General features: G+C 40.7%; 2 protein-coding genes across 3 annotated transcripts; one reads left to right on the forward strand and one right to left on the reverse strand.

The window, feature by feature from the left end:
- Positions 1-560: 560 nt before the first annotated feature.
- Positions 561-15,757, reverse strand: ehmt2 (euchromatic histone-lysine N-methyltransferase 2). 2 transcript variants are annotated; one of them, XM_085345753.1, is made up of 28 exons: positions 15,722-15,757; positions 14,360-14,429; positions 13,917-14,084; positions 13,548-13,804; positions 13,032-13,110; positions 12,841-12,923; positions 12,615-12,749; positions 12,433-12,504; positions 10,608-10,719; positions 9,745-9,828; positions 9,307-9,443; positions 8,470-8,613; positions 7,761-8,077; positions 7,433-7,666; positions 6,864-6,946; positions 6,436-6,542; positions 5,899-6,021; positions 5,668-5,769; positions 5,341-5,445; positions 4,856-5,010; positions 4,575-4,742; positions 3,581-3,725; positions 3,412-3,489; positions 3,173-3,288; positions 2,686-2,772; positions 2,507-2,585; positions 1,989-2,164; positions 561-1,050 (listed from the first exon to the last, which is right to left on the reverse strand). In XM_085345753.1, exons 1-28 carry the CDS (start codon positions 15,746-15,748, stop codon positions 870-872), a joined length of 3,624 nt encoding a protein of 1,207 aa, XP_085201879.1. In that variant the 5' UTR covers positions 15,749-15,757; the 3' UTR covers positions 561-869. The 2 variants fall into 2 exon arrangements, with proteins under 2 accessions (XP_085201879.1, XP_085201878.1); XM_085345752.1 differs by having other exon boundaries at positions 4,856-5,028.
- Positions 15,758-15,868: 111 nt separating this feature from the next.
- Positions 15,869-25,910, forward strand: LOC146609473 (uncharacterized). The gene is made up of 5 exons (XM_085346466.1): positions 15,869-16,189; positions 21,282-21,488; positions 21,571-21,765; positions 22,849-23,055; positions 24,712-25,910. Exons 2-5 carry the CDS (start codon positions 21,285-21,287, stop codon positions 25,807-25,809), a joined length of 1,704 nt encoding a protein of 567 aa, XP_085202592.1. The 5' UTR covers positions 15,869-16,189; positions 21,282-21,284; the 3' UTR covers positions 25,810-25,910.
- The last annotated feature ends 58 nt before the right edge of the window (positions 25,911-25,968 follow it).

Consider the following 25,968-nt stretch of genomic DNA (forward strand, 5'->3'; position numbering starts at 1 on the left):
AGACATTAGTGTGGAGTCTCTTCTGTGTTGAAATTGAATTTGCTCAGAGTGAGACTTCCACCTTTAATCTTCACATCTGATCATACCCAGTCCTGCTTCCCACTCCTCTTGCTTTGCATTATTGTCTAAAGGGCCTTTGTTGTTAAAACAGAAACTAGGAAACCAAAAACCAGACAAAGTCAAGGCTGAGCACAAATAAAACAAATTAATCAAGTGACTTTAAACATGTGTAGGCCGTGATTCTTAATTTTAATAAAGCCACAGCACAGAAGTCAACTCACGAGTTATTTTATTACACTACATGTGACAGTAAACAGCAGGTATAAAAAAAACAAAACAAAAAAAACAAAACAAAACAAAGCTAACATGGTAATCAAAAACAACCTTACTCGGTCCAGCATGAGTAAACACCCGAACCATTACTGCTCTGTATCAAAATGCATGACTTGTTGGCACAAGAGAAACAAAAAAAAAAAAAAAAGAAAAAGTATAAAATACATGTTTGTATATATGACTGGTACATGATGGCAGACTGCTAACACGCAAAGAGTCAAGGCATGAGTACATTATGATTTACAGTTAAAATACTGTGCGTAAAGAATTACAAGACCTCTGTCATTTCTTTCTCCAAACTCCTACATGGTAAAAAAAAATCTTCCGGCCCAAATCCTCGACAAGATAAAGTGGCTGTTGACAGCTTCAGGAAAAGAAATTGCAGTTCAAGTAGAAAAACACACAGCACCTTAGATATAAAACTGAATGATGAATGAAGATGTAGCCCCGCTATGATGTATTTCCATTACTAGTGTATGCAACAGAAGGGGTTAATCCAAAGGCCCCATGGGTAAGTGTCTTTTTTTTTTGTTTGTTTAAGAGTTCCCTAGCATGGTCAGCCCACAGTCAGCTCCTGATTCTGGGCCGGCCTCCAGCCGAGCTAGCCGGCTCTGCTCCAAGGCGATAGCTTCGGCAGAATGTTTGCATTTCTCCGAGCCGCACTGACAGGTGAAATATTTGCTCTTAATGTCCCAAAACCGATCTCCGTAGTCAAACCTAAGGACCAATCAGAAGACAGACCATTAGAATAGATTTCCAGATAACAGAAAGAAAAGAGGGCTCAACTAAGCAGGAAATAAATTACACACAGTTGTGTTCAATTTAGTTCACATACACTTTTCATGGGCAAGTGTACAGTTATGGTAATTTAATTTCTTTTTTCATAATGTAAAAACAGTGAAGCTGGAGGATGAACACCAACTTTTTTCCACTCTATAAAAGTTAACGCGAGGGTTTCCGATGGTTAGGAACAAATGCAACTGCATGGCAGGATTGTAAAAGGACCAAACTTGAGTCAGGAGATTAACTGAGATAATCCATCCGCAATAAGAGGTTAGTCATTAAAACACTGCAGCATGAGCTGAGCTGTAGTTACATCGTAAGGTTTTAAAAACTGAGCTTTAAAATGATTAGTGTAATAAAAACCGAGAGAGGCCGACAGTGATCGCTGACTGTTTTTAGGGGCTTGTTCAGATTACACGGAACAAGATACAAAGCATTAAAACATGTTTAAAAACACAACAGCTTTAATAAACAGAGTAGTTTGGACCTGGAAGCTCATATGTGACAAAGTTCATATGTCATCACTTAAAGACCGGATACCAGGAGTTTCTGGTTCATGGCAGGTGATTCCTGGTTATTCCAAACATCCTAAGAATTTTTTCTCACCTGAGGGTGACAGAGAGATCCACTGTACTTACGTACAGCACAGTTGTTTGAAAAGATGATCAAGTTATTCACAAGATGAAAACCTATAGATGAAAACCTAAGATGATCTGTCATAGCAGTTGTTCGAAACTGCTATGACAGCCATTCCCAGCTGATGTAAATCTACAATTATTCTTCTTGGATTAACCCAATTCTTGCCCATGATGAGTGCATGTAAACTCTTGACCACAACTTTAAGGTCCAACCAGGCACTTATGACTTCTTACCCCAGCTCCTGCCCACTGAGGATGTCTCTGGAGCTAAAGAAGGCAATGCGCGGAAATCGCAGGTCCTGATGGAGCATGAACACACGTACTGGGATGAGGTTTGGGTCACACAGGTGGTTGATGAAGCGGCTGATGTTGCCGTAATACCGGGCATCGATGCAATACACCTCCCCATCCTATACAGAAAAAAAAAGACAGTTGAGGAAATCATAGCAGACGTTTATTTCTGCTATGGGCATATTTATTCCTATTAAATTATTAAATACAATTTAAAATACTACAACACAATCATCAATTCAAAGTACCACGATAAAAGTATCTTCATATTTTTAGAATCAGTGTCAACACAAGAAAGGGGCTTAAACCCTAACCTTCGAAACACAAGATTAAGACTTGGTCAATTATTTACTTCATAGTTTTTGATTAATAATTATACAGTTAATAAGCTGTGTGCCCCCTCTTTCCGTTTTCCCCACATGATGTCCATGTTTTGAAATACACAATTTAAGAAGGTTCACCTTGTTGTCCAGGTCAAACAGGTAGGAGTCATCCTCTCTAACATCTGCTTCTGCATCTGAGATCAGCTCTCCAACATATCTGTGCAGAAAGAGGAAGGTAAGCTTCATTTTTTTAACCTCTAGCTTTTTACAGAAAAGCAGCCTAGTGTGTGCCAGCAGAGGGTTTTTTTTCCTCTTACTCGCAGATGAAGCTTCCCTGTGGAATGTCCTGCAGAGCTCGAACTCCCCAGCCCATCTTCTCTGTCCTGTACAGCTGCAAACGAACTCTGAGGAGGAAAGATGAAAAAAATAGGGTTAAGGGTGAAGTATCAAGCAGACACTCATCAACCGGGGGGGGAAAAGAAAAAAAGCCAGTGATGGCTATTTGCAACACATGGCTGCCTCTGCACTGTTAAACATCTGTGACTGACTCAGGTGCAGAGTGATTAATAATTATTGCTTTACCATTGCTGCCCTCAGCAAGATGTAGAAAGATGGTCAGCAGGTTGTTGATTACTGCACAAGAGAAGAATCATTTTTTCCCCCCCCAATCAAAACTTTAGCAGTTGAGTTTATTTGTTAGAAATCTCTCCAGATGATATGAGGTTAAGATTCTTTGGTGTCGGTTTGTAGTCTGACGTGTAATCTGGCTGAGATTTATGCATTTCTTTAATTGCTGATACTCACTTGATCCCTGCCTGGACCACCCTGTTCTTGCACGTTCGATAACAAGAGCAAGCCATGTTGCATTCGAAAATTAGTGGAGGTTCGATTTTGTTGAACTCCTGAAGCAGCCGTTGATCCTTGTAACAGAAAAAGAGGTGAAAAAAAATATGATAGAATAAGAATAACTCTGCCAATTTAACTTCATATGAAATCTGCTGCTAATGATTATGATGGTATTTTTTCCCCAGACAGTTTGTTACCTTGTCATACCAGCAGCGGATGCTGAGCTGTCCACAGAGGCAGTTGCTAGATGAGCAGTCATCAGTGCAACTACAGTGCTGAAGGGGGAGAAAAAAACAAAACAAGGAAAAATGAAGAATACATTTTTCAAAATAAAAGTTCTGTTGTGTGGAGACAAAATGAAGTTACCTGTAAGTGTGTGATATTGCGGTCTATGTTCATTGCTGAAGTTTCACAGTTTTCTGAAACGTATTTGTAATCCGATGGACATCCTTCATCATCCACCGAATTCACGCAGGGGATTGGAACATTCTCGTAGCCCTGTGCGATGTCACTGACACACAAAGCAAAAAGCTTAATCTGCATGTTTCCCCACTGATCGACCATGGGAAGTCCCCTGGACCTAATCATAAATCACATCATTTAGCATACATGATGCACTCATGGCTCTTGATACCAAAACTAAAATGGTTTTGGGGCGTGAGCCTGGCATTGAGCTGCCAGATAAATGGTGGGTGTGCCTAGCATAGACTTAAGTACACAGTGTGATAGGTTTCAACTTACGCATAGTGGTCACTACAGTGGACAGCTATTCAACGGCTGTTTTCTTGCATTTGTGTCAGTGTTGATGGTATACTTGCACAGAAACCACTACATTGGACACTGATGTGTCAGTCGATACCCTGCTACCCACTGGTCAGCCAGTGGACATGTGTAAGTGGACATGTAAAAAACTATTTGGAAAGTACATGTTTAAATAAATGAAGTCAAAAATCTTTTTTACATGCCTAAAGAGGAATAAAAATACTTAAGAAAAAAAATCTGGATTGATGTTATCATAGTTCATGCATGAAAGGGTTAAATAGAGTCCAATTCTCAAAGTCTCATCTATTAAAAATATATTGCAACATACAGAACCAATGTGACAACATACCTCATTATGCAATCTGAGTCATGGATTTTTTATTTGGGGGTAGACTTAAGCAGGGATTTTTTTCATGTTTCTGTTAACATTTTAGAAAACCAAATAAAAGTGGAGCTTTCATCGCTGTATTTGGGGTTCCACTTCTTTGTAGTACCAAATACTAGCTCTTACATCAATCTTGGCAAGAAATTGTATCCTTGAATTTGCACTGCTGATTATTTTCATGTAAACAACACATTATCGACCCAAAACACCTACCTGCAGATGATTCTTTCCGTCCGAAGCATGCGATTGGTTATTCCCCTTCGCAGTTTCCTGTTGATTTGGAGTGACACCCACACTGGTGTGTCAGTTCGCGCCAATGTAAGAGGTGTGTCTCCCTCCCTGTTCATGATGTCTATGTCTGCACCTCTGGACAGGAACAACCTGCACAAAACAAAAACCCAGAGAAAACAAGTTCATGTCCAACCAACTGTAGCAAAATGTCTCCAATTTCCTTAAATGTGTTGATGGATAAAAGCAGATGTATATAAACTCACGTAACACATTCCAAGTAGCCCTCTCTGGCAGCGATGTGGAGTGGTGTGTCTCCGTGTACGTTAACAGAGGAGAGGGAGCAGCCGGCGTTCAACACCAGCTCTGCTATATCCACATTTCCTGCATACGCCGCCCAGTGGAGACAAACATTCAGCTCCTGATGGGAAAGACGTGACTGTTTAAAGTAAAAACCTGAAATATGTTCATACAACTGCATCTATGTGGTCTCTCACACCAATGAGCTAGGAAATTGTTTAACCACTTCATAATGCTTAAACATGTTTCCATTATCTAAGCTGTGGATGCACTCCTCCCTCCAAAGTCCTAATCTGAATTTAGGAAAATCCAATAACATTTAATATGGCTTAAAAGTGAGGCTAATGCCTAAAATTTGCATTCTTGCTAAAGCCAAGCAGGGAGCGACTCCACCTGCTTGCACAAAGACGTTGTATCGTGTACTTTTGCAGAGTTTATGGTAGAAATCTACCTTATCATTGATGGTGACGTCAGCTCCTCTGTTCAGCAGCGCTTTGATCACATTGACGTGTTTGTGCTCTGCGGCCCAGATGATTGGCGTCCAGCCCCCGCTGTCCTGAAACAAGCCCACAGGAAGAGTCGGGAGTGGACAACAGAGCGAATCATATGCCATGTAGAAGGTTGGTGGTTCAATCTCTGGCTATTTTACAAAGTCTAATCAAATCATTTCCTTGTCAGGAAAAGGCTGAAATTTTCATTGAAGAGGGAGAAAGTAAGTGATGGCAGACAAAAATGCTATCTTGCTCCTTTAAAATAGACATCCGGGATCTTGCTTTACCTGTGCATTCACATCAACCTGCCCCGTCTCCAGAAGCATGTTGACAGTCTCAAGGTTTCCCAGCTTGGCAGCATGGTGGAGGCCAGTATATCCATCCTCCTCCTGATGAACAATGATATATTAAAAAAATAAAATTAAATAAATAAATAAATAATAATCATTTATTTTTAAAAAAAATCCATATCCAGCAAACCTCTTATGGTTCACAGTTATTTGTTTGGAGACACTTACAACGTGATAGACGCAGGCGCCATTCTGGACCAGGTAGCGAGCCACCTCAATGTGATTGTTGATGATAGCCTCCAACAGAGGAGTCCTCAGGTCCTTGTCCTGGGCATCAACTTGAGCACCAGCCTGTCAGTGTGGAATCAAGTGTAATATTTAAATGAAATACTTTAATTTCGGCACATCCTAAAAGCAATGATGTGTGCCCATTTTCATTTTTAAATGGTTAATTGTTTGTGAAAATGCAGAGCTGAAAGGATCAGATGCAAACAGCATCATAAAATTTAAAAAAAAAGGCTGTTCAGTGCAAGAGTTATCTTTATGTTTTGGGCCATTAATCAGAAAAAGCAACCATCTCTATGACTCATCTGGGATTCTTAAAAAGCATGCCAGCTTTTTCTTTCCATTGCTAAACTATACAAACTATACTAATTTTGAAATTTCAAAAGTAAGCTCTATTTGCAGCCTCATAGAAAACGAGTAAGCTCACATCCACAGATGAAAGAAGCAAAGACAAGTGTAACCAGGCGATTCATTTCTCACCTGTATCAGCATGTAGCAGACTTCCAGCAGACCTCTCTGAGCTGCAGCGTGAAGAGCGGAGCGCCTGTTCTGAGAGTCTGGCTGGTACGTTGGATCGATACCCTCCACTGGGACACACACACACACACACTTAATAGATAACTAGTGGTCATGTGTTTGCTTTCTTTTCACTCTGAAGATTTCAGGGCAATAGTGTACATGTGATGTGATGGAGTAACAGCACTTCCGTGCCTGTTTATTTTCTTTAGTGTGTTCATATGTAACATTTTCTTTGATTGAGGAATTTAAACTGATCGTAAGCTGATTACATAATGAACTCTATCATGATGAATACCTATTAAAAGAACAGGCAACAACCATTTTTGTCAAAGTATACAAGTCGAAATATAAAGGAGCACAGTGGAAGCGCTGCAGTTTTTGCCACTCACTGAGCATGAGCAGGACTCTCTGCACCTCTCCTTGCTTGGCGGCAGGGTAGAGCTGACGAGGGTGGAACCTCAGTTTCTTCCTCCTGGCAAATGAAAAGCAGTAATTTACCAATTTGGCCTCCAAACAACTAGCGATTTAGTTTTTCAGAGAAAGCCACTGTTTTTGGAAGATTTTGAGCAAACAGTGATGGAAGATGTTTATGCCTGCATTTACAGCAATGTATCATCTTTCTGTGCAAGTTTAAAGCAGTTTTTACACACATTACAGCCCGATGTGTGAACAGAGCAGATAACAGAGTGGTGCATTTATCGTTAGCGAATACTACATTTGAGTTTGCACCTCTGTGAAATAAAGCCCAACCCCAAGTTCACTTGTGAAAACAGATTAAGAGATTTCAGAAGATGACAGGAATGCTCTGCTTGGGGAAAAAATATAAAAAGAGAGCTGTGTGTATATTTTAAGGAAACAAATGAAGCTCAAAAGCTGAAACTAAACCTGCTTCAGCCTGGTATTCAGCTCTTTAACCAGATGGAGCTGAAAATAATTCAACTTAAATCAAGTCTCCAACCTCTCTGTGTCCTGCGTGAGAATGGCTTTCTGCAGCGCCGCCCTACTGGGCCCAGGTGGAAGTGCACTTGGGCTGACTGGCTTCCCATTTGGCATGCAGAGCGAAGGTCCTACGCTGTCCACGCCCTCCTCTGCTGGGGGGACGGTGGTCGCAGTTGCAGCTGAAGCTACAGGTTGAGGAGGCTGCTGCTGCTCTACTGCAGGTGTTACCAAGCCGTGACTACGCATACGAGCACTGAAAAGACAGGAAAGTATGGAAGCAAAAAAAGAAAAAGAAAAAAAAAACCCACATTTTAAATTCTGACATTTCCCATGTCATTTAGCCTTACCTGACAGGTCTTTCGGGCATCTTCCCATCCTTCATCCCACCTGTGGAGGCTGTGAGAGAGGGTCCCGTGGGGACAGATGGTGGCAGAGACGGTGTGGTGGTGGAGGAAGCAGACATGGTGACGACCGTAGTTGCGGAGGCCGTGCCGAACGACCGGATAGTGACCTCCTGCGCCTCGGAGGCATCTTCGCCACAATGGGGACAGAAAAGCATGCCTCCGCCATTTGCTCTGCTGCGCCCGCCGCCCAGCACCGTCACACACCCCCGGTGGAAACGGTGAGCTATGCGCTGGTCTGGGCAGCACTCAAGAAATGTGCCCTGAAAGAGGAGCATAAAGCAGAAGAATAAAACCAGATATGTAAAAAAAAAAAAAAAAAAGATATCAAAGAGGAAAAACAAGTCTACTGCACAGAATATACTGAGGCAGATGAAGAAAAGCATAAACAAGAAGAGAGAAGGAAGAAAAAGGACTAAGACCATTATCAGAGACGATATACAGGAGAACTGAGAAGGAGAAATAAGAACTAAGGAAATATCTAAAGTCTAAAGTTCTGTAAACAACTTCCTTTGGTTTCAGTTCACGTGTAAAACTCTACAGGAACAAACTTGAGCCACATTCTCGCAGGTTGTTGTGTAAGAAGATGCCAAAACCACATTCGATAGACACTCTAGAGTCTTCAAATATGAAAACAGGTGGTTTTAACACTTACCGCTATACAGAAATATCCACAGCCGGGACAGCAGTGGTGTTTGACCATGTGTGAGCGATGGACGTCACAAAGCACCATCAGGGGAACCCGACTGGACGGCCTCATGGTCTCCCCCTTAATAGTCCGATTGGTGCAAGCTCGCAGCTGACAAACACAACAGGAGAAAAAAAATGAACTTAAATGAACTCCAGGATTTCTGAAACCTTTACTGAGTTAGATTAAATATTTTTAAGATGTTATTGCCATAAAAAATGACATCTACTGCATTTTACACAGTTTTACAGGCAGAGAATGAGAGAGAAAAAAAACTCTATGAACAATTATTAGGTCATATTTTTGTTTGCGCTTCCCAGCTGTATAATAATAACTGCTAAAGAGAAAGTAATGTCTGAGCTGGATGAAAAGCATATATTTGATCCTCCAAATTTTTTCCCACATCAAAGTTACCCTTGATCTTAAATCCAGCTTTCATCGGCTTTTCTTTTACCCCTACACACATAACGCGTGCATTTTCAGTACTGTCCTTGTACACAGCTCTACTGATTTATATCTTGCACTGCTATCATAGTGTACATAGGTTTGAGTTTTATACATTCCCTGAAATGCTCAGATTTTTTCTAAATTCTTCTTTATACTAAGGTGAGAGAGAAACGGTCTTTTGATTTTCCTGAATGCATTTGTACATGTAGTAAACTGAGAATTAAAAAAAATAAAAAGTCTTCCAATGTTGAATACTTTACCTCACACAGAGCTAAAGAAATCAATTAATACTGTATGTTATAAAACAAAAAGTAGCCACCTGCAGGGTAAACACAGAGAGCAAACACAGGGACAAACCTCTCCATCGATGCTCTCAGTGGCCATGCACTGTCTGCTGACACGGTGGCTGGTGCTGTCCACCCGAGGAGCCTCCATCCTGCAGCTGCACAGGGGAAGCTCTTCCAGCCGCTCTGTGTCTCCTGCATCACTTCCATCTGCAAAAGTGGAGGGGCAGGGTTTGACTTGTGATTTAACAGTTAACATTAAAGTCATCTAAACCTCAACTGTTACAGAAGACAATACTTAGGTTTGAAAAATATAATTGGGTGATTTTGGTGTTATCCAATATAAATCTTTTTTAAAGGAAATGAATTCCACTCTGTTAAGTAACTGTTCTACTGCTCTAATTGAACTGCTCAGTACAACCAAAGCAGTAGATTGCATCATTAAAGGTAAACACCACTTTATTGCCCCTGTATAATCTACTTTAGAGCGACACATCCATCTTACACCTACCCGGATGAGGAGAAAGTGTCAGACTGTCAGCAGCAGCGATGTCCAGAGCACCCAAGGGAACCTCTGTGTACTCTGCAGACCTTCCTGTCAAGGACAAACCAAACAAAACAAAAAAAAACTGTAAGCACTAAAAGGAACTGGAACATGATGCTCTTCACTCATGCTACACAGCTTTTAATGCTTTACAACACTGAAATTTGAAAAAGCCATTTAGACCTTTTCTCACTGATCAGCAGAAAACATGTTTTCAGAGACACCTTTGGTTCTAATTACAGCTCTGAGTCTGCGGGTGGCATCTTTGCAAGTCTGGACACAGGATTCCTCTTCACAAGAGTGTTTAGGTCCTGGTTGAGGTGGCAGTGGTGTCCTTTAGAGCTTTTCTTTACATATATGTCCTGTTTGTGATGACGGCCTACTCTATGCATTATCTGACAGCTGCCTTAGATCATTTCTATGATCCTTTTAACTTTTCACTTAATGCCAATGTGTAACAAATGCGCAACACAATATGTTTCTCTGGCTTTTTGCTTCATGTTCATTTTCACTAACTGACAGGTTGGTGGTTTTTCTCACAACTTTTCCAGTATGCAAATGTCCTTGGGCAAGATACTGACTAAATCCTTCCACGTGCATGCATTGATGTGTATTATAAACGACTAAAACCCTCTATGCATACAAAAGTGATGTATGAATGAGTGCGGCACATTGTTTTTAATTGTGACCAATTTGCTTTTTGTAAGAGCCTGGATTTTTCAAAATTTACTGTTAAAAAAATTCTTATTTCAAGGAGCGTGTTTCAGGTTACCAATCTCTTTGACAGATAAGTGTGGTTCAGAGAGTAGGAAGTAGATGACATCACTCACCTCCCTCTGTCTCCACGACGTCAGCCGCGTTTCTCTCTTTGTCCTGATCGGACAGTGGCCACGAAGACTCTTCGCTCTCTCTGACCACTCTCTGTGTTTTAGGCTCTGAACTCTGAAAGTAAAAGACAAATAAAAAATAAACATCTGAATATAAAAATATAACATTTGTGAAATAGTGGGGTTTTTAAGTAGTGGCTGATTATTTTAAAACTCCAACCAAAGTTTGCATTTTTGAGGTTGTTAAAGTTTCAAGCTAAAAGACTAGTTTATACGAAGAGCAGCCAATCAGAAGAAAGCTGACTTAATAGGCGCTAGAACACCTTGCTGGTGGATAAAATGAAGAGCTGCATCCATGGATTCTCTTATAGTGTGCAAAATGACTTTTACAGAGTCCAAGAACAAATATATGGGATTGAAAATAAGCACAATACGTCTACCTTTAAAGTACAAATTCCTCAGTTTACAGACAAGACAGCAACTTTAAACATGAAGTAGTGTCTCAGCATCTTCATGGTCCAACTCCTTAATAATGATCCTGCTGCAACTTATTGATGGCTTATTTGAGCTAAAGACATTTGTCACGACACGTACAGTGGCTTGCAAAAGTATTCGGCCCCCTTGAACTTTCCCACATTTTATCACATTATAGCCACAAACATGAATCTATTTTATTGGAATTCCACATGAAAGACCAATACAAAGTGGTGTACACCTGCTGAAGAGAAGCACCCCCAGAGCATGATGCTGCCACCACCATATTTGACAGTGGGGATGGTGTGTTCAGAGTGATGTGCTGTGTTAGTTTCCTGCCACACATAGCGTTTTGCATTTTGGCCACAAAGTTCCATTTTGGTCTCATCTGACCAGAGCACCTTCTTCCACATGTTTGCTGTGTCCCCCACATGGCTTAAGGCGAACTGCAAACGGGACTTCTTATGGTTTTCTGTTAGCAATGGCTTTCTTCTTGCCACTCTTCCATAAAGGCCAACTTTGTGCAGTGCACGGCTAATAGTTGTCCTATGGACAGATTCCCCCACCTGAGCTGGAGATCTCTGCAGCTCGTCCAGAGTCACCATGGGCCTCTTGGCTGCATTTCTGATCAGCGCTCTCCTTGTTCGGCCTGTGAGTTTAGGTGGACGGCCTTGTCTTGGTAGGTTTACAGTTGTGCCATACTCCTTCCATTTCTGAATGATGGCTTGAACAGTGCTCCGTGGGATGTTCAAGGCTTGGGAAATCTTTTTGTAGCCTAAGCCTGCTTTAAATTTCTCAATAACTTTATCCCTGACCTGTCTGGTGTGTTCTTTGGACTTCATGGTGTTGTTGCTCCCAATATTCTCTTAGACAACCTCTGAGGCCGTCACAGAGCAGCTGTATTTGTACTGACATTAGGTGCACTCTATTTAGTTATTAGCACTCATCAGACAATATCTATGGACAACTGACTGCACTCAGACCAAAGCGGGCTGGATAATTACGCACACCCCACTTTGCAGTTATTTATTTGTAAAAAATGTTTGGAATCATGTATGATTTTCGTTCCACTTCTCACGTGTACACCACTTTGTATTGGTCTTTCACATGGAATTCCAACAAAATTGATTCATGTTTGTGGCTGTAATGTGACAAAATGTGGGAAAGTTCAAGGGGGCCGAATACTTTTGCAAGCCACTGTAGATAACCCTGCATATCTAGAGTACATGCATGGCCATGCTGGCTAGAGTCACATGTACAGGTGCAAATACAGTAATGAAACACGAAGTTAATACAAAAATGAGGAAAGAAGTATCTAACAAGAAAGCAAATATCAAGCCAAGAAGCTACTCACGTGATCCGAGGTGTTTACTGGCCTCTCTGTGTCTTTAGCTTGCTGTCTTGTTTCTTCTTCACCATCTTCAAACTGTAAAGCAAAAAAAAAAAAAGAAGAAGCTTAGTTTACATTAGTTTAAAGTTTGGCTCATAAACACACTGTAGCAGTGTAATGTGGGTTTACTTTTAATGGCTTCAAACCTTTTCAGAATCTTGCCTGGACGGACTAGAAATCTGAATTCTCTCGGCTACTTCCTCCGCGGACTTCCCCACGGAGCTGATGCTCTTTCCGGGTGCAATTTCAGACTCTGCTTTTTTATGGAATGAGCTTCCTTCCTGAAAGTAGGATGAGAGACAGATATGAAATGGACCACAAACAACTGTTATTTAAACCAAACCCCCCCCCCCCCCAAAACAAGTGTCTCACCTCAGTATGAGTGTTATCGGAAACATTTTCAGATCTCTCAGGTGTGCTGTCTGATAAAGGATCCAGCCTCCTCCTCTTTGCAACTTTAGAAGCAAAACAATGTGATACAAACCATGACAAGGCTTAGTTTTAAAGTAAAGCAGTAGTTAATGCTCATTTTACTCATTTACTGTGAGTTTAGACCTACTGACCAGGTTCAGAGTGAGAAGAAAAGCTGGCTGAGGATCCTGAAGGAGTCACAGATGCAACAGGTCCCTCAATTTGACTGATCTGAGGAGAAAAATTAGCCAGAGTGTTTGCAGGTATATTAATATCATTTTAAATGCAACTTAAGACCAAACTTGTGATGGAAGCAGAAACCTAAAGTACAAATATCCTTTTGATCCTTTCTGAGTTTAAGAACACTGTCCAGATATGCTTATCAATCTGGAAAGGAACAAAAATATAATTGTTTTCCTAAATGATATCCAATTTCCTCAAGTTTTAAACCCTGTTAAACACACAGCAGGGATTTTTCTACAGGCATTTAAATTCTTGACAGCTTTAGGTCAGTTTGAAAGGTTTAAAGTCATTTTTAAAACACAATAATTTACAATAAGCACCTTTAACAACTGGTAGAAATCCAGATAATAAATCATGAAAACTCAAGAATCAAAAGAAATTTACCAAATATGATTCATACCAAATAGGAGTAGCTCCTCTCTCACCTGCCCTGGTGGAGGCCTGTTCATGGTCTTTCGCGCCCGATGGATCTTGGGTGGTGCAGGGGAAACAGATGGAGAAGAAGCAGCTGTTGTAGAGGAAGAAGAGGAGGAGGATGGAGGACCAGGTGGAAGGACAGATTTACTGCTACCAGGCCCTGAAACGCTCATCTTTGCTCGGCCAGGAGACAAAGTCGAGGACGTGGAAGGAGACGACGACAATGACGACGAGGTTGTCGAAAGAAGGGAATTTGCTGTGTGACCTGACAAATCAAAGCAAAAGGGATTATCTCCTCAGTTTGTATACTAAGTCCGATTAAATCAACGAAATCAACGCAGAGAATTTCGACAGCATCTAACGCAATCTGAGCTCACCTGTAGCAGCAGGTTTGTTCTGGGGGGAGGCAGCAGGGGACCATTGTTCTCCTTCCTCTCTGACTGTGGAAGCATCCTTCCCGGGCTGCTGGGACGACAACAGTGATGACATAACACCCATGGGCTCCGTCTTGGTGGCAGCAGCAGATGAGGTGGAGGCTGCATTATCTGAGGAATATCCGGAGTGCAAGAATTTTAAAGTTTATCAAGGAGAAATCATTTCTTGGGCATAATGCTACAATCTGCCGCTTGATGGTAGTGTAATGATGTGCAGCATGTCATAAATCTCAAAACATCTCAGTCTGATTTCTTTAATATGACAATTCACTGTACTCATATGAGATCAAATGGCATTCACAGGCCATTTAATTGCAAACCAATACAATGTCTTTCAATATATTTCAAATATTAACATAATCTGCATAAACCAGCTGGTGATTTACCTTCCTTTGTTTGACTTGACCCAGCTAATGACTCCTCTGATGTTTTTGACTCGTCATTTTCATGGTGCTCCTGGTGGACAAAACAAGAAACAAGTGAAACGAGTAAAACTGATAATAGAACAGGCTCTTATTTCAATGATTTAATGAAATGATTGCAGTTCAACCATCTCGAAGATGGTAGAATAAATACACAAAGAAATTATATTGTATATTTGTATGCATGCAAAATATACAGTTGCTTGAAAAAGTATTGCCCCCCTTCCTTTATTTTTGTATGTCTGTCACACTTAAATGTTTTAGATCAAACAAATTTAATAATAAGACAAAAAAATACACGAGCAAACACAAAATGCAGTTTCTAAATGAAGCTGTTTATTATTAAGGGAAAATCAAAACCCAAATGGCCCTGTGTGAAAAAGGTATTGGCCCCTAAACCTAATAACTCCTAGTGCTGTGAAGGAATTTTAGCCTACTCATCTTTGCGGATGTACACCAGTGTACATGTAAAAACATGCATTCTAGAGGTCTAAATGTGTATCCACTACACTCATTCTATCTCTGGCCTTATGGTAATATTTTTGGGCCCAGCAAGTTCTCTTGATAGAAACGCTTCCTACTGACAAACAACACAGGACCTCAACCAGGGGCAGCAGGACAAGGATATGAGGATACTGTGAGCATCACAGCATCACTCATCTCAAAAGTGTTGTGTCTGTTCTTTGGCACTACAATCAAAACTGTCACAAATGTTATTTTAGGTAAAAAATAAACCCCACTACTTTCGGCCTTCACTTCTCCAAAAAAAAACTGTCGGCCAATAGGTGAAATTTTCTGTTATGTTACATGAACTGCCGCCATGAGTCAGTAATTCCATTGATGCTTTTTACACGACCCAAGAAAAACTCCTTACTCAAGCAGTGCACCAAATAGAAAAGTGAATTTAAAACGGGATTTTAAACTATGACTGCTTAAATTCTTTTGGTTTCCATGTCTCGTTGGTGCAAAATTTACTTAAAAAAAGCTCCTAACTAGCAACTACGAATAAAAACATATCCTAAAAACAGATCGAGGTGCGATACTTGCTATACAGAGGATTGCTACAAAGGTTTCTGGTCAATAAATACAAAACAGCAACAAAACATCATCTGGATAAGAGTAACCCTGCAGGTAACACAAAACTGTTACAGGCTAACATTGCTAGCAGTGCAGCCTAGGTTTCAATAAAAAAAGCTATTATAATCGACATGTAAAATCAAGAGGAGCTTGGCAGTATGCAGTATCGGTAAGCTGGGGAGTTTAAAGGTAGACGAATAGACATAAATTCCTTTAGCATGCAGTTTTCAGCTGCAGTACGTTAGCTACCTTTGTCGTTGTCTCAGAAGCCGACATGTTTCCCAGTGACCGTCAACGTATGTGAGCGTGCTGCGTCACGGCCGGAGCCCCGCCCCTCAATGGATGGTGGGAGGGGGGTGGTGCCCATTAATTTTTTTAAAACTCGCTGATCAGAATTCAGCCTACGTGCTCTGGTTTTACGGCTGACCGCGAGGCGAAGTCGCTTGCGAAAACAGACTCAAAGTCAGCTTAGCGGCGAAATACGGGGCGGTTTGTGTTTGTTGTCACGAGGTATGCTTTCTACACCCCCCTCCGAAAAAAATAAAGGGGCCGAAAAGTAAACAGAAACCGAGGCAGAGGCTGGTGTCGTCTGGAGGAATGAACAGACAGCGCTCCCGTTCGGCTAGCATCTCCTCATTTAACAGTCGCTTCGTTTAAAGAAACTCCGATTTGCTTTCTGGAGAGCCCGCAAGGCATTCAAGGAGAGGAGAGGCGAAGGTGAGCAGGCGACAAAGTTTGACAATAACTGAGGGGGTTTTGTTTGTTTGGCTGCCACTGGAGAGACGACACGAAAAGCGAGCTGTTAGTGAGTGGCTAACGTTAGCTAGCTGGACTGGAATGAAAAGAGGACAAAAACGTGTGTTATAGCCAGCTTATAATTACCTTTACTAGTTTATTATAGGCTCCACTACTGTTGAAACACACGAAACGGTAAGCTTTTTTTAATATCCGCTTTTCAAGTTCAAATGTTAGCCAGTCTAACTTTTCAGTGTGGATATAATTAGTCTGTTTATATCACATCAGTTAGTGGATTACATTAATATAACATGTTACTAAAGTGAGCTAGCATTATATAATTTCGTCCCATAGGTCCTCTTAACCTTAGTTGGTGTTATACCACTATTTACAAACACTGATTTTTTAAATTGTCTTTGTCAGTTTGATTTGCGCCTACCATGGATCTTATTTTTTGTTGGCCACTAGAAGCATGTTTAATCTACATATTTATTGTGCTAATTGACCAGTTTTCATCCTTTATTTTGTCGTCATTATCTTGAGAGACAGTACTATGCAAAAGTCTTGAGCCACCCGTTATTTCTTTATAGGATCCAAGCTTTCTTGTCATTTATATTAAAGTGATCTTGAGCAATAGTACTCCAGGCTTTCTGAAATGCTCTTTAAAATATTTCTTTGGATGTTGTCTTCTGTTTTTTCACTCACTTTGTATCTGAATGCTCTGAAGTCAGAGCATGTTCCAGTCCACAAAAACTTTTTTTGTAACAAAATATCGATTTCTGCTGTCCCTGTATGGATACATTATTAGCAAACAAAATATCACGATACTACACAGTATCGATTTTTTCCCCCCACCCCTACTGTATAGACAAGGTATTACAAGTAAAAATAGGTGAGGTGTGATAAAGAAGTGATATTTGTTGGCTCTTGGTAGGAATGGTTATGAGGTCCATCATGGTGGAGTGAAAAAGCAGCTGTGGCTGTCCAGCACAAGATGGAGAGGGTGTGAAGGATTGGCCAATACTGACCATAACTGGGACAGTATCCTCCTTTCTGAAACCTCTGTCAGAGACTACACCCACAACATTACTGGCTTCAGTTTATTGAGTCTGTTGTTATCTGCTACTCTCTGTCTGCCGACAAACTTTTTTGCGGGTGTTTGTTAAGCCACTCAAGACTGACCTATGACTCATTCGAGCATTTAAAAAAGGCTCCTAACTTAAGGGATGAACCATTGTTGTCTCTACACATAACAGACAACTTAACAAAGAACCAATTTAAAATTTCATCTTGAGGCAGTTTGTTACCGGTGCCTGTTGCTTTAACACATAATTTATTCCTGTTTCTTTTTAGCCGAATCTATGAAAAGTACCAAAAATAACACTTTCAGAGATATGAAATTTTATTTTTGCATGAACTAGGTGATTCCTAACAAGTTACTAGCTGAAGACTTGGCATAGCTTGACTTGGTGTGCAGTGTGTCCTTAAAAATTGATTAAGCTAGACACAGAGGTCCAAAGAAGAAAAAAACGATCTACAGCTGTTGGACAGTATCTGAAAGTCCGACAAAGACCTGACAGAGGACCCGAGAGATGCATTTGCCCCCCCCCCCCCCCAGTTGATTCATCTACTGTTCAGAAATTATATCAGTGGAAAAGTGGCTGTCAAAGAGCCATTAGTAAGCATGAAGTATTCCTGAAGACTACTTAAATAAATTACAAGAAAACCTGCTTAAGAGAGTTCAGCCTGATCTTACCAAATGTTGACTTTAAAGCTTGTTAGAATGTACAAGCTCTGTTTTTCCCTTTTTTATTGCTTTTCCATGGAAGTTTGCATACATTTTAATAAATCGCTGCACCCATTTTCCTAGTAAAATATAAAGAAATCAGGGGAGACTCAAGACTGTTAGCTCAGTCTTACAGAAAAGGAGTTTACTCACATTAGTTAGATTTTGTGAAGATAAGAAGGTATTAATCAGACAATTATTTGCCAAATTAATGGTTTTAATGGTCATGTGGCATTTTAATTTCTTTCTCTCACACCAATAATCACAGATCTAAACATGAAACAGTTACCCAACAAAAGAAAGAATATGGGCCAGTAAGTATCAGAACTTTTTTTTTCCACCTTAAAAATCTAAAACCCTAAGATGTATAGAAAAAATACTGGCTGGTCAGTATTGCAGAATGTTTGGCCTTTTGTTAGGCAAAAAACAATCAATGAAACTGATTATTTTGATAACAGATTAGTAATTAATCCTAGTGTCAGTTGAGCAGATGATTAACAGTCATCACTTTGATCTCTTCGTTTCATTTCCCCTTTAAAGATTTGTTATTCAAACAAACCATCAGCTGATTCCTGTTCTGCAGCGCTTTGTTCTTTTTAGGAAGCTTCCTTTATTAGGCAATAGGCAGTATTGCATTGTCCTTGTTTGATCTCATTATCTGTAACACATTCCACATTTGTTACACACTTTGAGACCAGAAGGTGTGTGTGATTTTTTATGAAATGTGCAGCTGAAGGAGGTGCTTTTTGTCACTGTCAGTCCTCTATAAACAAAATATTTACAGAAAAAGCCAGTCTATATTTTATTTAGAAAAAAAATAATAGATAAAATACTCCTATAATTGGACCACATTTCAGCTATCCAATAATAAAGCCAGCAATATAAAAGAGCGTCTTTAATAAGTGTGTCTTTGAAGTCAGAGAAAAGTTTCAGGGAACAGGCACATTTTAAAAAATCATAGACTTTACCTGATTACTTAAAAGTATTGAACTATATCTAGTTAGGGTTATCCAGTTAGGTTGAAAGAGCGGGCAATGTGTCTGTCAGGAAGTTATCATAAAAAGCAGCTGGGCTGAGGCCAGATCAGAGGTGCAGAAGATGATAACCCCGAAGGGCAGATCAGCCAGGTTTAGGGTTATTACTGGCAGGTTTCTGGACATTTTGATCACACCTCAGGTGTTGAGTAGATCTCAGTAGCTCTTTGTACTCTTTGGGTTGTTTCTCATTAGGGCTGCCACAAACGATTATTTTGATAGTCGACTAGTCACCGATTATTTATGCGATTAGTCGACTAATCAGATCATCATCCACTGGACGTAAAACGTACAGCTTATTGCACCAGCAGCATCTGCTCTTATATAACTATCATTAGCTTACAGCTTTAAGTGTTTAAGGTGCTAACTAAAAATAAAGACAAGATGATAGTTTATTCAATTTTAATGAAATTTGCAGATTGTTTCGGTGAAGTTTAATAAACTCCTTGCTATCTAAAATATAACAGGACACCGGAGTATATTCTCCAGCATCTCACACTTTTGATAATCAGCTGTCTGCTTGACGTTTATTCAGCTGTGTAAAAACTATAACTTTAATCTCAGACAAACCGATTTACTCAGGAACAAATAAAATACAAAAAAAAAAGCCAAACAACAACATTTTTAATTTATCTAAGTGACTCATATATATTTAACCTGAGTAGCGAAAGACGGCGGTGGGTTAGAAAACAATTTGCCGGGAGTCCGGTGTTCTCACCGCGCTAGTGACCTAGCCCCCGGCTAGCTATCGAGCTGGTGGGTAACAGACGTCTCCGAAAACGTCGGAGCGCTTTTGAAAATATGTGGTGTCCTGATAAACTGAGCCGATATTTGAGGTTTACACAGCTACATTCTCGCCTGAAAATACGTTAAACGTTTATTTTCTGACCCAGAAAGAATAATAAGAGTAACATTAAAACTAACTAGCTGCCGCCATTGTTGGAAACTAAGCTGGGCCGCGCTATGATTTCTGGGACACAGCTGCTTCTTCTTCTTCTTCTTCGGGGTTTAACGGCAGCTGGCATCCTTGTACATGCAGTGCTGCCATCTTCTGTTTCAGTCCGTTATTACACTCTTAAATCCTGCTACTTATTCCTGCGTCTTTTGTGATCTTACAAAGCTTCAAACGACGCGTCGACTATTAAATCAGTCGTCGACGATTTTGATAGTCGACGTAATCGTGACTAGTCGACAAATCGTGGCAGCCCTATTTCTCATGGATCTGAAGTTTTCTTGAGTTTGTTGAGACTCATACATATTGTTAGGGCTGTGCGATATGACCAAAATCTCATATCCCGATATAAAAAATCTATCGTCCGATAACGATATAAATCACAAAAATTTTACATTTTCTGTAAATTCTGTGAATCTCGGGTAGCTGAAGTGTTTCCAGCTGGGCGTCGTGTATCTAGAGTCGAGTGTTTTACCAATGCATGAAACTACACATTTTTAGACATAGGTTGTAACGGCCGCCGTTTTCTTTGAGTATTTATTACACGGCGTGCTGCAGGGAAAAGCCTGTTCTAACGTTTGAGTCTAAGGTTTATTTTTTAGCACCTGACGGCTCTTTTTTTACTTCTCATCGGTAAATACTCTGCATACTCTTTCACGTGATTCAGTTTATTTTGAAAAGTCTCAACAGGATCTTGAGCTTTATTGTGAAAGGTTTATGTAGAAAATAAACAAGCGGACACGTGGTTGTTGCTAACGACAACGCATAAAAACAGGCACTTGTCGTCCGTAGTGTGATTATATTACATATAAGAGAAAGAGAGAACTTTAGGAAATTAATATAGCCACTACAGTGACCATCGAAACGATGAAAAAATATTGCCGTAAACAGTTTATTTTGCAACAGCACAAAACAAACGATAGCGTAAAATGAAACGATCGACGTTTTTATATCGTCATCCGATATATATCGTTATATCGAACAGCCCTACCCTCTTGTCTTGGTCTTGTCTTGGTCTATCTATTCATCCATCCATCCATCCATCCATCCCAGCACAAGCTGATTTCCAATCCTCTGCTGGGATTTCGGTTTCCAAATCTTTGCTCCCAGCATTGACCTTGTAGTGTGGACACTTGAGTATAAACAGAATACAAACCTGTGATATGATATCCTTTCTTAAACCCTCATCACATTACACTGTGTGAGTCTAATAACTGATTTGTGTTGTTAATCTTTTATGAAAGGCTCACCTGTACGTATTTAACGAAGTGAAATCACCTACAGATTCTTGTTTCTCCTCAGAAGATGGAGTTGGTGTTTTTCCGGCTCCCGGGACATGGGAACATGACCCTGAAGCACATGAATTCACTGAGATCCCGCCAGCATTTCTGCGACATCACCATCGTGGCCAGTAACAACCAGACGTTCAGGGGACATAAGGTGGTGCTGGCTGCCTGCTCACCCTTCCTGAGAGATCAATTCCTCCTCAACCCATCGTCCAGGCTTCAGGTAGGCCCCCATCAGCACATGTGAGATTATGGCTCCTATTCAGATTAAATGAAGCTGTTCTGTGTTCATGATTTTTCTCCAGGTGTCGATGCTGTACAGCTCCACAGTGGTGTGTGATCTGCTTCAGTCTTGCTACACTGGAATCCTGCAGTTCAACCCAGAGGAGATCGTAAACTACCTGACGGCTGCCAGCTACCTTCAGATGGAGCACATCGTAGAGCGCTGCAGAGGAGCTCTGGAGAAATATGTCCAGCTGAAGAACCCCAGTCAATCTAAGGTCAGTCAGTAGACATTAATTATATTTCTTCCTGCTTTCTTACCTGGAGTTTAATTATTAATATTTATTTAGTAATTTAGCACGTAAAGCAGTCCAACTATAATTTTTTTTATTTTCTGATTACAGGTTTTTCAACTGGAAATCTTGCACCTTTTTCACCCTAAGCTGTGTGCACATTCTCAGAACTTGCAAAACTTGATAAAGTTTTAGTAGATTTTCTGTAATCCTGTTTGTATGTACTCGGTTCAGTTTATTTATCTCAGTTTTTTGGCAGTCTAGCATCCACAGTTTTCAAGATATAATTTAAAAATTTTGTGAGATGGTAGATACCAATAACAGCTCGAGCTGTTTAATTTAGGTGAAAATCAAGTTCAGCTGTTATAGCTGCCTACCAATATCAAGGTCAAGGTCACACCAAATGTGAAAATCAGTAAAAACGTTATACTACCCACAATTTTGAGTACCTTGATTGGGTTAACATTTAACTTTGAGTGTCATTGTAAGCACCCAAGGTTAAATTCCAAGCAACTATATTGAGTAGTATATCACGTGAACGGGCACAGAGAGAGCTGTACAACACACTTTTTATTTTTTCAACACAACGCCCTATGTCAACACAGTGATGCCATACATTTTCGCCAGATCACACACTGCTTATCTTAAAGGGGACATGAAACGTTACACATATAAAGGCTAATTTACAGGCGCTGGTCTCAAAATGCGACATAGATGTAAAACTGTCCGTGAAGCTGGGTTTACGAAAGAAGTGCTTAAAATTTTAAAAACACGTTTAGCGCCATCGTCTGTCAGTATGAAACATGACGTCATGTGACAGAATCGTTAACTTAGAGGAAAATAAGGACACTAAAACTAAAAATCAGTTTAAGGGGATCCCATTAGTGCTGCTCCTGTTGGCAACAGTGAATTTTACATCAAGAAACTGATTTGACAATGACACAAAAAATATAAATGTCCTATAGGATATATATAACCTACTGTAGGATATAAAATATGCTACAGGAAATTTCCATATTAACAATGCTGACATCAGCGTAAAACATCCAAATTTTATCCTTTTTCTAGACGCCCACAGAGGAAACTGAAACCAGGCCAGTGATCGTCAGCGGCAGTGTCCATTCAGTCGCATCACCTCCACCTAGGCAGCCTTCCCCTGTGCACTCCCACAGCCCTGTAGTGCGCTCGGTGGAGGAGAGCAACGGCGAATTGTCTGCTCAGGGAAGCAGTCAGCTGCATGATGACAGTGCTGCACTGGATGAGGGCTTCATTAAGGTATTTCTTTTTCTAATAACATTTTAGATCACTTGTACTTGTGCATAGGATGTTGTCATGATGTCTGGTAAAATAATTTAGACTAACCGACTTTTCTGTGAGTAAGGAAAAAGATTAATTTTAAGGATAATTTAAAGTCGATCATAACAAAATTTCGAACATTATTACTCAGTAAAGAGGATATAAGCAGCCCATTACTTTTACATTTTTCATTCTTTTTAATTTATTTATTTTTCAGGTGAATTTGGTTTCAGTTCACTTCCCGGTTAGGTTTGTGCATTTCAGTTTAGTTTTTATTGCTTTCAGTGTTTCTTTTTAGGGAATTTGAATTGTCATATAGGGGCCTTTTGTGGACAGGAAGTCAGACAGAGAAACTGCATAGAGAACACAGTCAATTTTCAAAATAAGACGCCTTGCCGGCTAAGTGAATGCTGTCGGCGACAGAGCTGACTTGCACTCGGAATGTTACTGTCATGTACCAAAGCCTCTGGGCTGGTTTACACATTTCCTGTATATTTTTTTTTACTTTAGTTCATTTTTGTACAAAGTAAAATAAAGTGTAGTTTATTTGTAATTCAAATAATTTAGTTCTTATTCTAGCATTGGTTAACAGATTAAAGATCATACTGTCAATTATCCCGACTGTAGCATTTTCTGAAATATAATTTGGCTTACAAACACTATATATATTTGAATGCTGTTCTTTTTCAGTTAAGTTTTGCTCTGTTTCTGGTGTGCGTACTGATTTATGGTGGAGACATGGGGAGATGTCTCCTCAGAGGGGATGCAGTATCAGAAGAAATGTCTCTGTGAGGAGGGGTATAGGAAATTAGATTGGAATAGGATGGCAGTCCATTTTTTTTTACTCAAAATAGAATAAAAATTATATTTGTGGTCATTTCTGTATCCTAAAGAACATGTTGTAGTTTCTGATTTTTCAGTTGTACAAATGATCCTTTGGTTGAACTTTCTTATCCTGTTGGTTCTGCACAGTCCTGCCAAAATCTGCCATAACTCACCCCGACGTATCGCTCTGTAAGGAGACGAAAAGGTTCTTCTTTCACGTGTTTAGTGTTTAGTTTGTCACTTTTATGGTTTAGGGTCAGAGGTCGGGTTTAGGCCAAGCATGGGGAATGTTAGCCTGTGAGATGGAGCTGTTTTGGCCTCTGGTATCTGCTACACTGTTACCCCCCTGATTAATCACTCACGGTGCAGCCTGGAAACATTCAGTGAACTTCAGTCCTAACAGCTTCCCTTAAAGCTACTTGGAGCCATGTGGTCCAATTAAGGAGATGAAGGTTGCAGAGGTGTCCATCCTAATGAATAGAGCTGGAAAAGACCTTAAGGATAATGACAAAAAAAAAATCCTCACAATTTACCGAAGCCTTTGCTCATGTGTCCTATTTTTCTAAAGTGGTATTTAATTTATTCAAGCAAAGAATACGCTTTTGAAAGAACAAGAAAAATCCTGAAAAAAATCATCATTAAGCGTACTGGGCAGGTCGTCAGATCTCACCTTTATGGGAGTAGTGTTAAAAGTGGTTTGGAGTAAGCAGTCTGAAGCACACATGGGTATTTTGATGGATATTCTGGTAGTTTCCGGGCATCATTAGTTGTAGCCTTAGACACCTCACCAAGTCTGCACTTCTCTTACAGGTCCATGCATCAGATGAGGATGAAGAGGCCAGACAGGAGAACTACAATATGTTAAGAGTGTATATTTCTGAAAATGAGCACACTGACAGAGACAGGGAGGAGGAAAAAGGAGCTCCCTCTGAGGTACCTCAAGGCGCCAACTTCTCAGAGACAGAAGAAGTTGTGATTGGAGAAAGTGGCGAGTATGACTTGAATCCAGCAGGTCTCAGTTCTGGAGAGTTTTCAGCAGAAAGTCTCCGCGCTCTAAGTCGAAGAATCTCTGAGACTAATATTGGCCATAGCAGAGGAAGGGGAAGGGGGAGGGGTTTAAAAAGAAAAAGGTGGGTGTCATCTCAGGAGAAAAGACCTATAGGCATCACCCAACACCAGGATCTCTGGTATCTTACATCTGCTGGAGGTGGCTTTGGCCTGGACTACAGCCAAGAAGGACTGAGGGCATCAAGAAATATTGTCACGGTTGAGATCCCAGAGTTGGACTTCAGCATGGGCAGCACACAGGGGGAAAAGGTTTCACCGATACCTGCTAACAGTCTTAACCAGTTCTCCCTGGAAGAGTCTGCTTGTGGTGCTGGTGAAGGGAGTTCAGGGTTGACGACTGTTGGAACAAACGAAGGCAGCGATGAGTCTGTTGCCGTGGTGGGGTCTACTTCCAGCGTAGCTGGCCCTGTAATCTGCGAGCACTGCAACATGACTTTCCCTTCAGCCCATTCCCTCGCAATCCACTCCCGCTCCACTCACCTGCTCTATGCCTGCCCCTGCTGCGGGAAGCACTTCCACCACTCTACGAACCTCACCCGGCACATGGCCGTGCACAGAGGGGCCGGCAAAACGCACCAGTGCCCCCTGTGCTACAAGACGTTCACTCAAAAATCCACTCTGATAGACCACATGAACCTCCACAGTGGCGAGCGGCCTCATCGCTGCGCTTACTGCCACGCCCACTTTGCCCACAAGCCTGCCTTACGTCGGCACCTGAAGGAGCAGCACGGCAAAACCACGGGGCAGAACTCCCTACATGAGCAGGAGGAGAGAGAGAGAGCAAGAGGAGCAGCTGGGAGAATACGAGAGGAGGAGCAAGAATGTCTGGTTACTGAGTAATAAGTCTTGTTACAGACTTCAGGCTTGACGGCTTGTTGCAGTTACATTTGGTCTTCATGTGATCAGTGTCAACACAATGTGGAAATTAAGTGTGTGCTAAAAAATAAATGCCTTTACATTCTGGCTGCCAAATAAAAGACTTTTCACATATAGCTTTTT

The sequence above is a fragment of the Diplotaxodon limnothrissa genome, linkage group LG22, assembly GCF_057381915.1.
Source record: "Diplotaxodon limnothrissa isolate DT_005_m linkage group LG22, D_limnothrissa_male_GT1.1, whole genome shotgun sequence".
NCBI classification, from domain to species: domain Eukaryota; kingdom Metazoa; phylum Chordata; class Actinopteri; order Cichliformes; family Cichlidae; genus Diplotaxodon; species Diplotaxodon limnothrissa.

What these genes read in the sequence shown, in the direction of transcription:
- LOC146609473 (XM_085346466.1), top strand. Translation starts at nt 21,285, where the DNA reads ATGGAGTTGGTGTTTTTCCGGCTCCCGGGACATGGGAACATGACCCTG. An exon ending in ACCCATCGTCCAGGCTTCAG is followed by an intron (nt 21,489 to 21,570) that starts GTAGGCCCCCAT and finishes ATTTTTCTCCAG; the next exon opens with GTGTCGATGCTGTACAGCTC. An exon ending in TGGATGAGGGCTTCATTAAG is followed by an intron (nt 23,056 to 24,711) that starts GTATTTCTTTTT and finishes CTTCTCTTACAG; the next exon opens with GTCCATGCATCAGATGAGGA.
- ehmt2 (XM_085345752.1), bottom strand. Translation starts at nt 15,748, where the DNA reads ATGTCGGCTTCTGAGACAACGACAAAG. An exon ending in CCGATAACACTCATACTGAG is followed by an intron (nt 12,750 to 12,840) that starts GTGAGACACTTG and finishes TCCTACTTTCAG; the next exon opens with GAAGGAAGCTCATTCCATAA. An exon ending in TGTTTGACCTGGACAACAAG is followed by an intron (nt 2,165 to 2,506) that starts GTGAACCTTCTT and finishes TTTTCTGTATAG; the next exon opens with GATGGGGAGGTGTATTGCAT.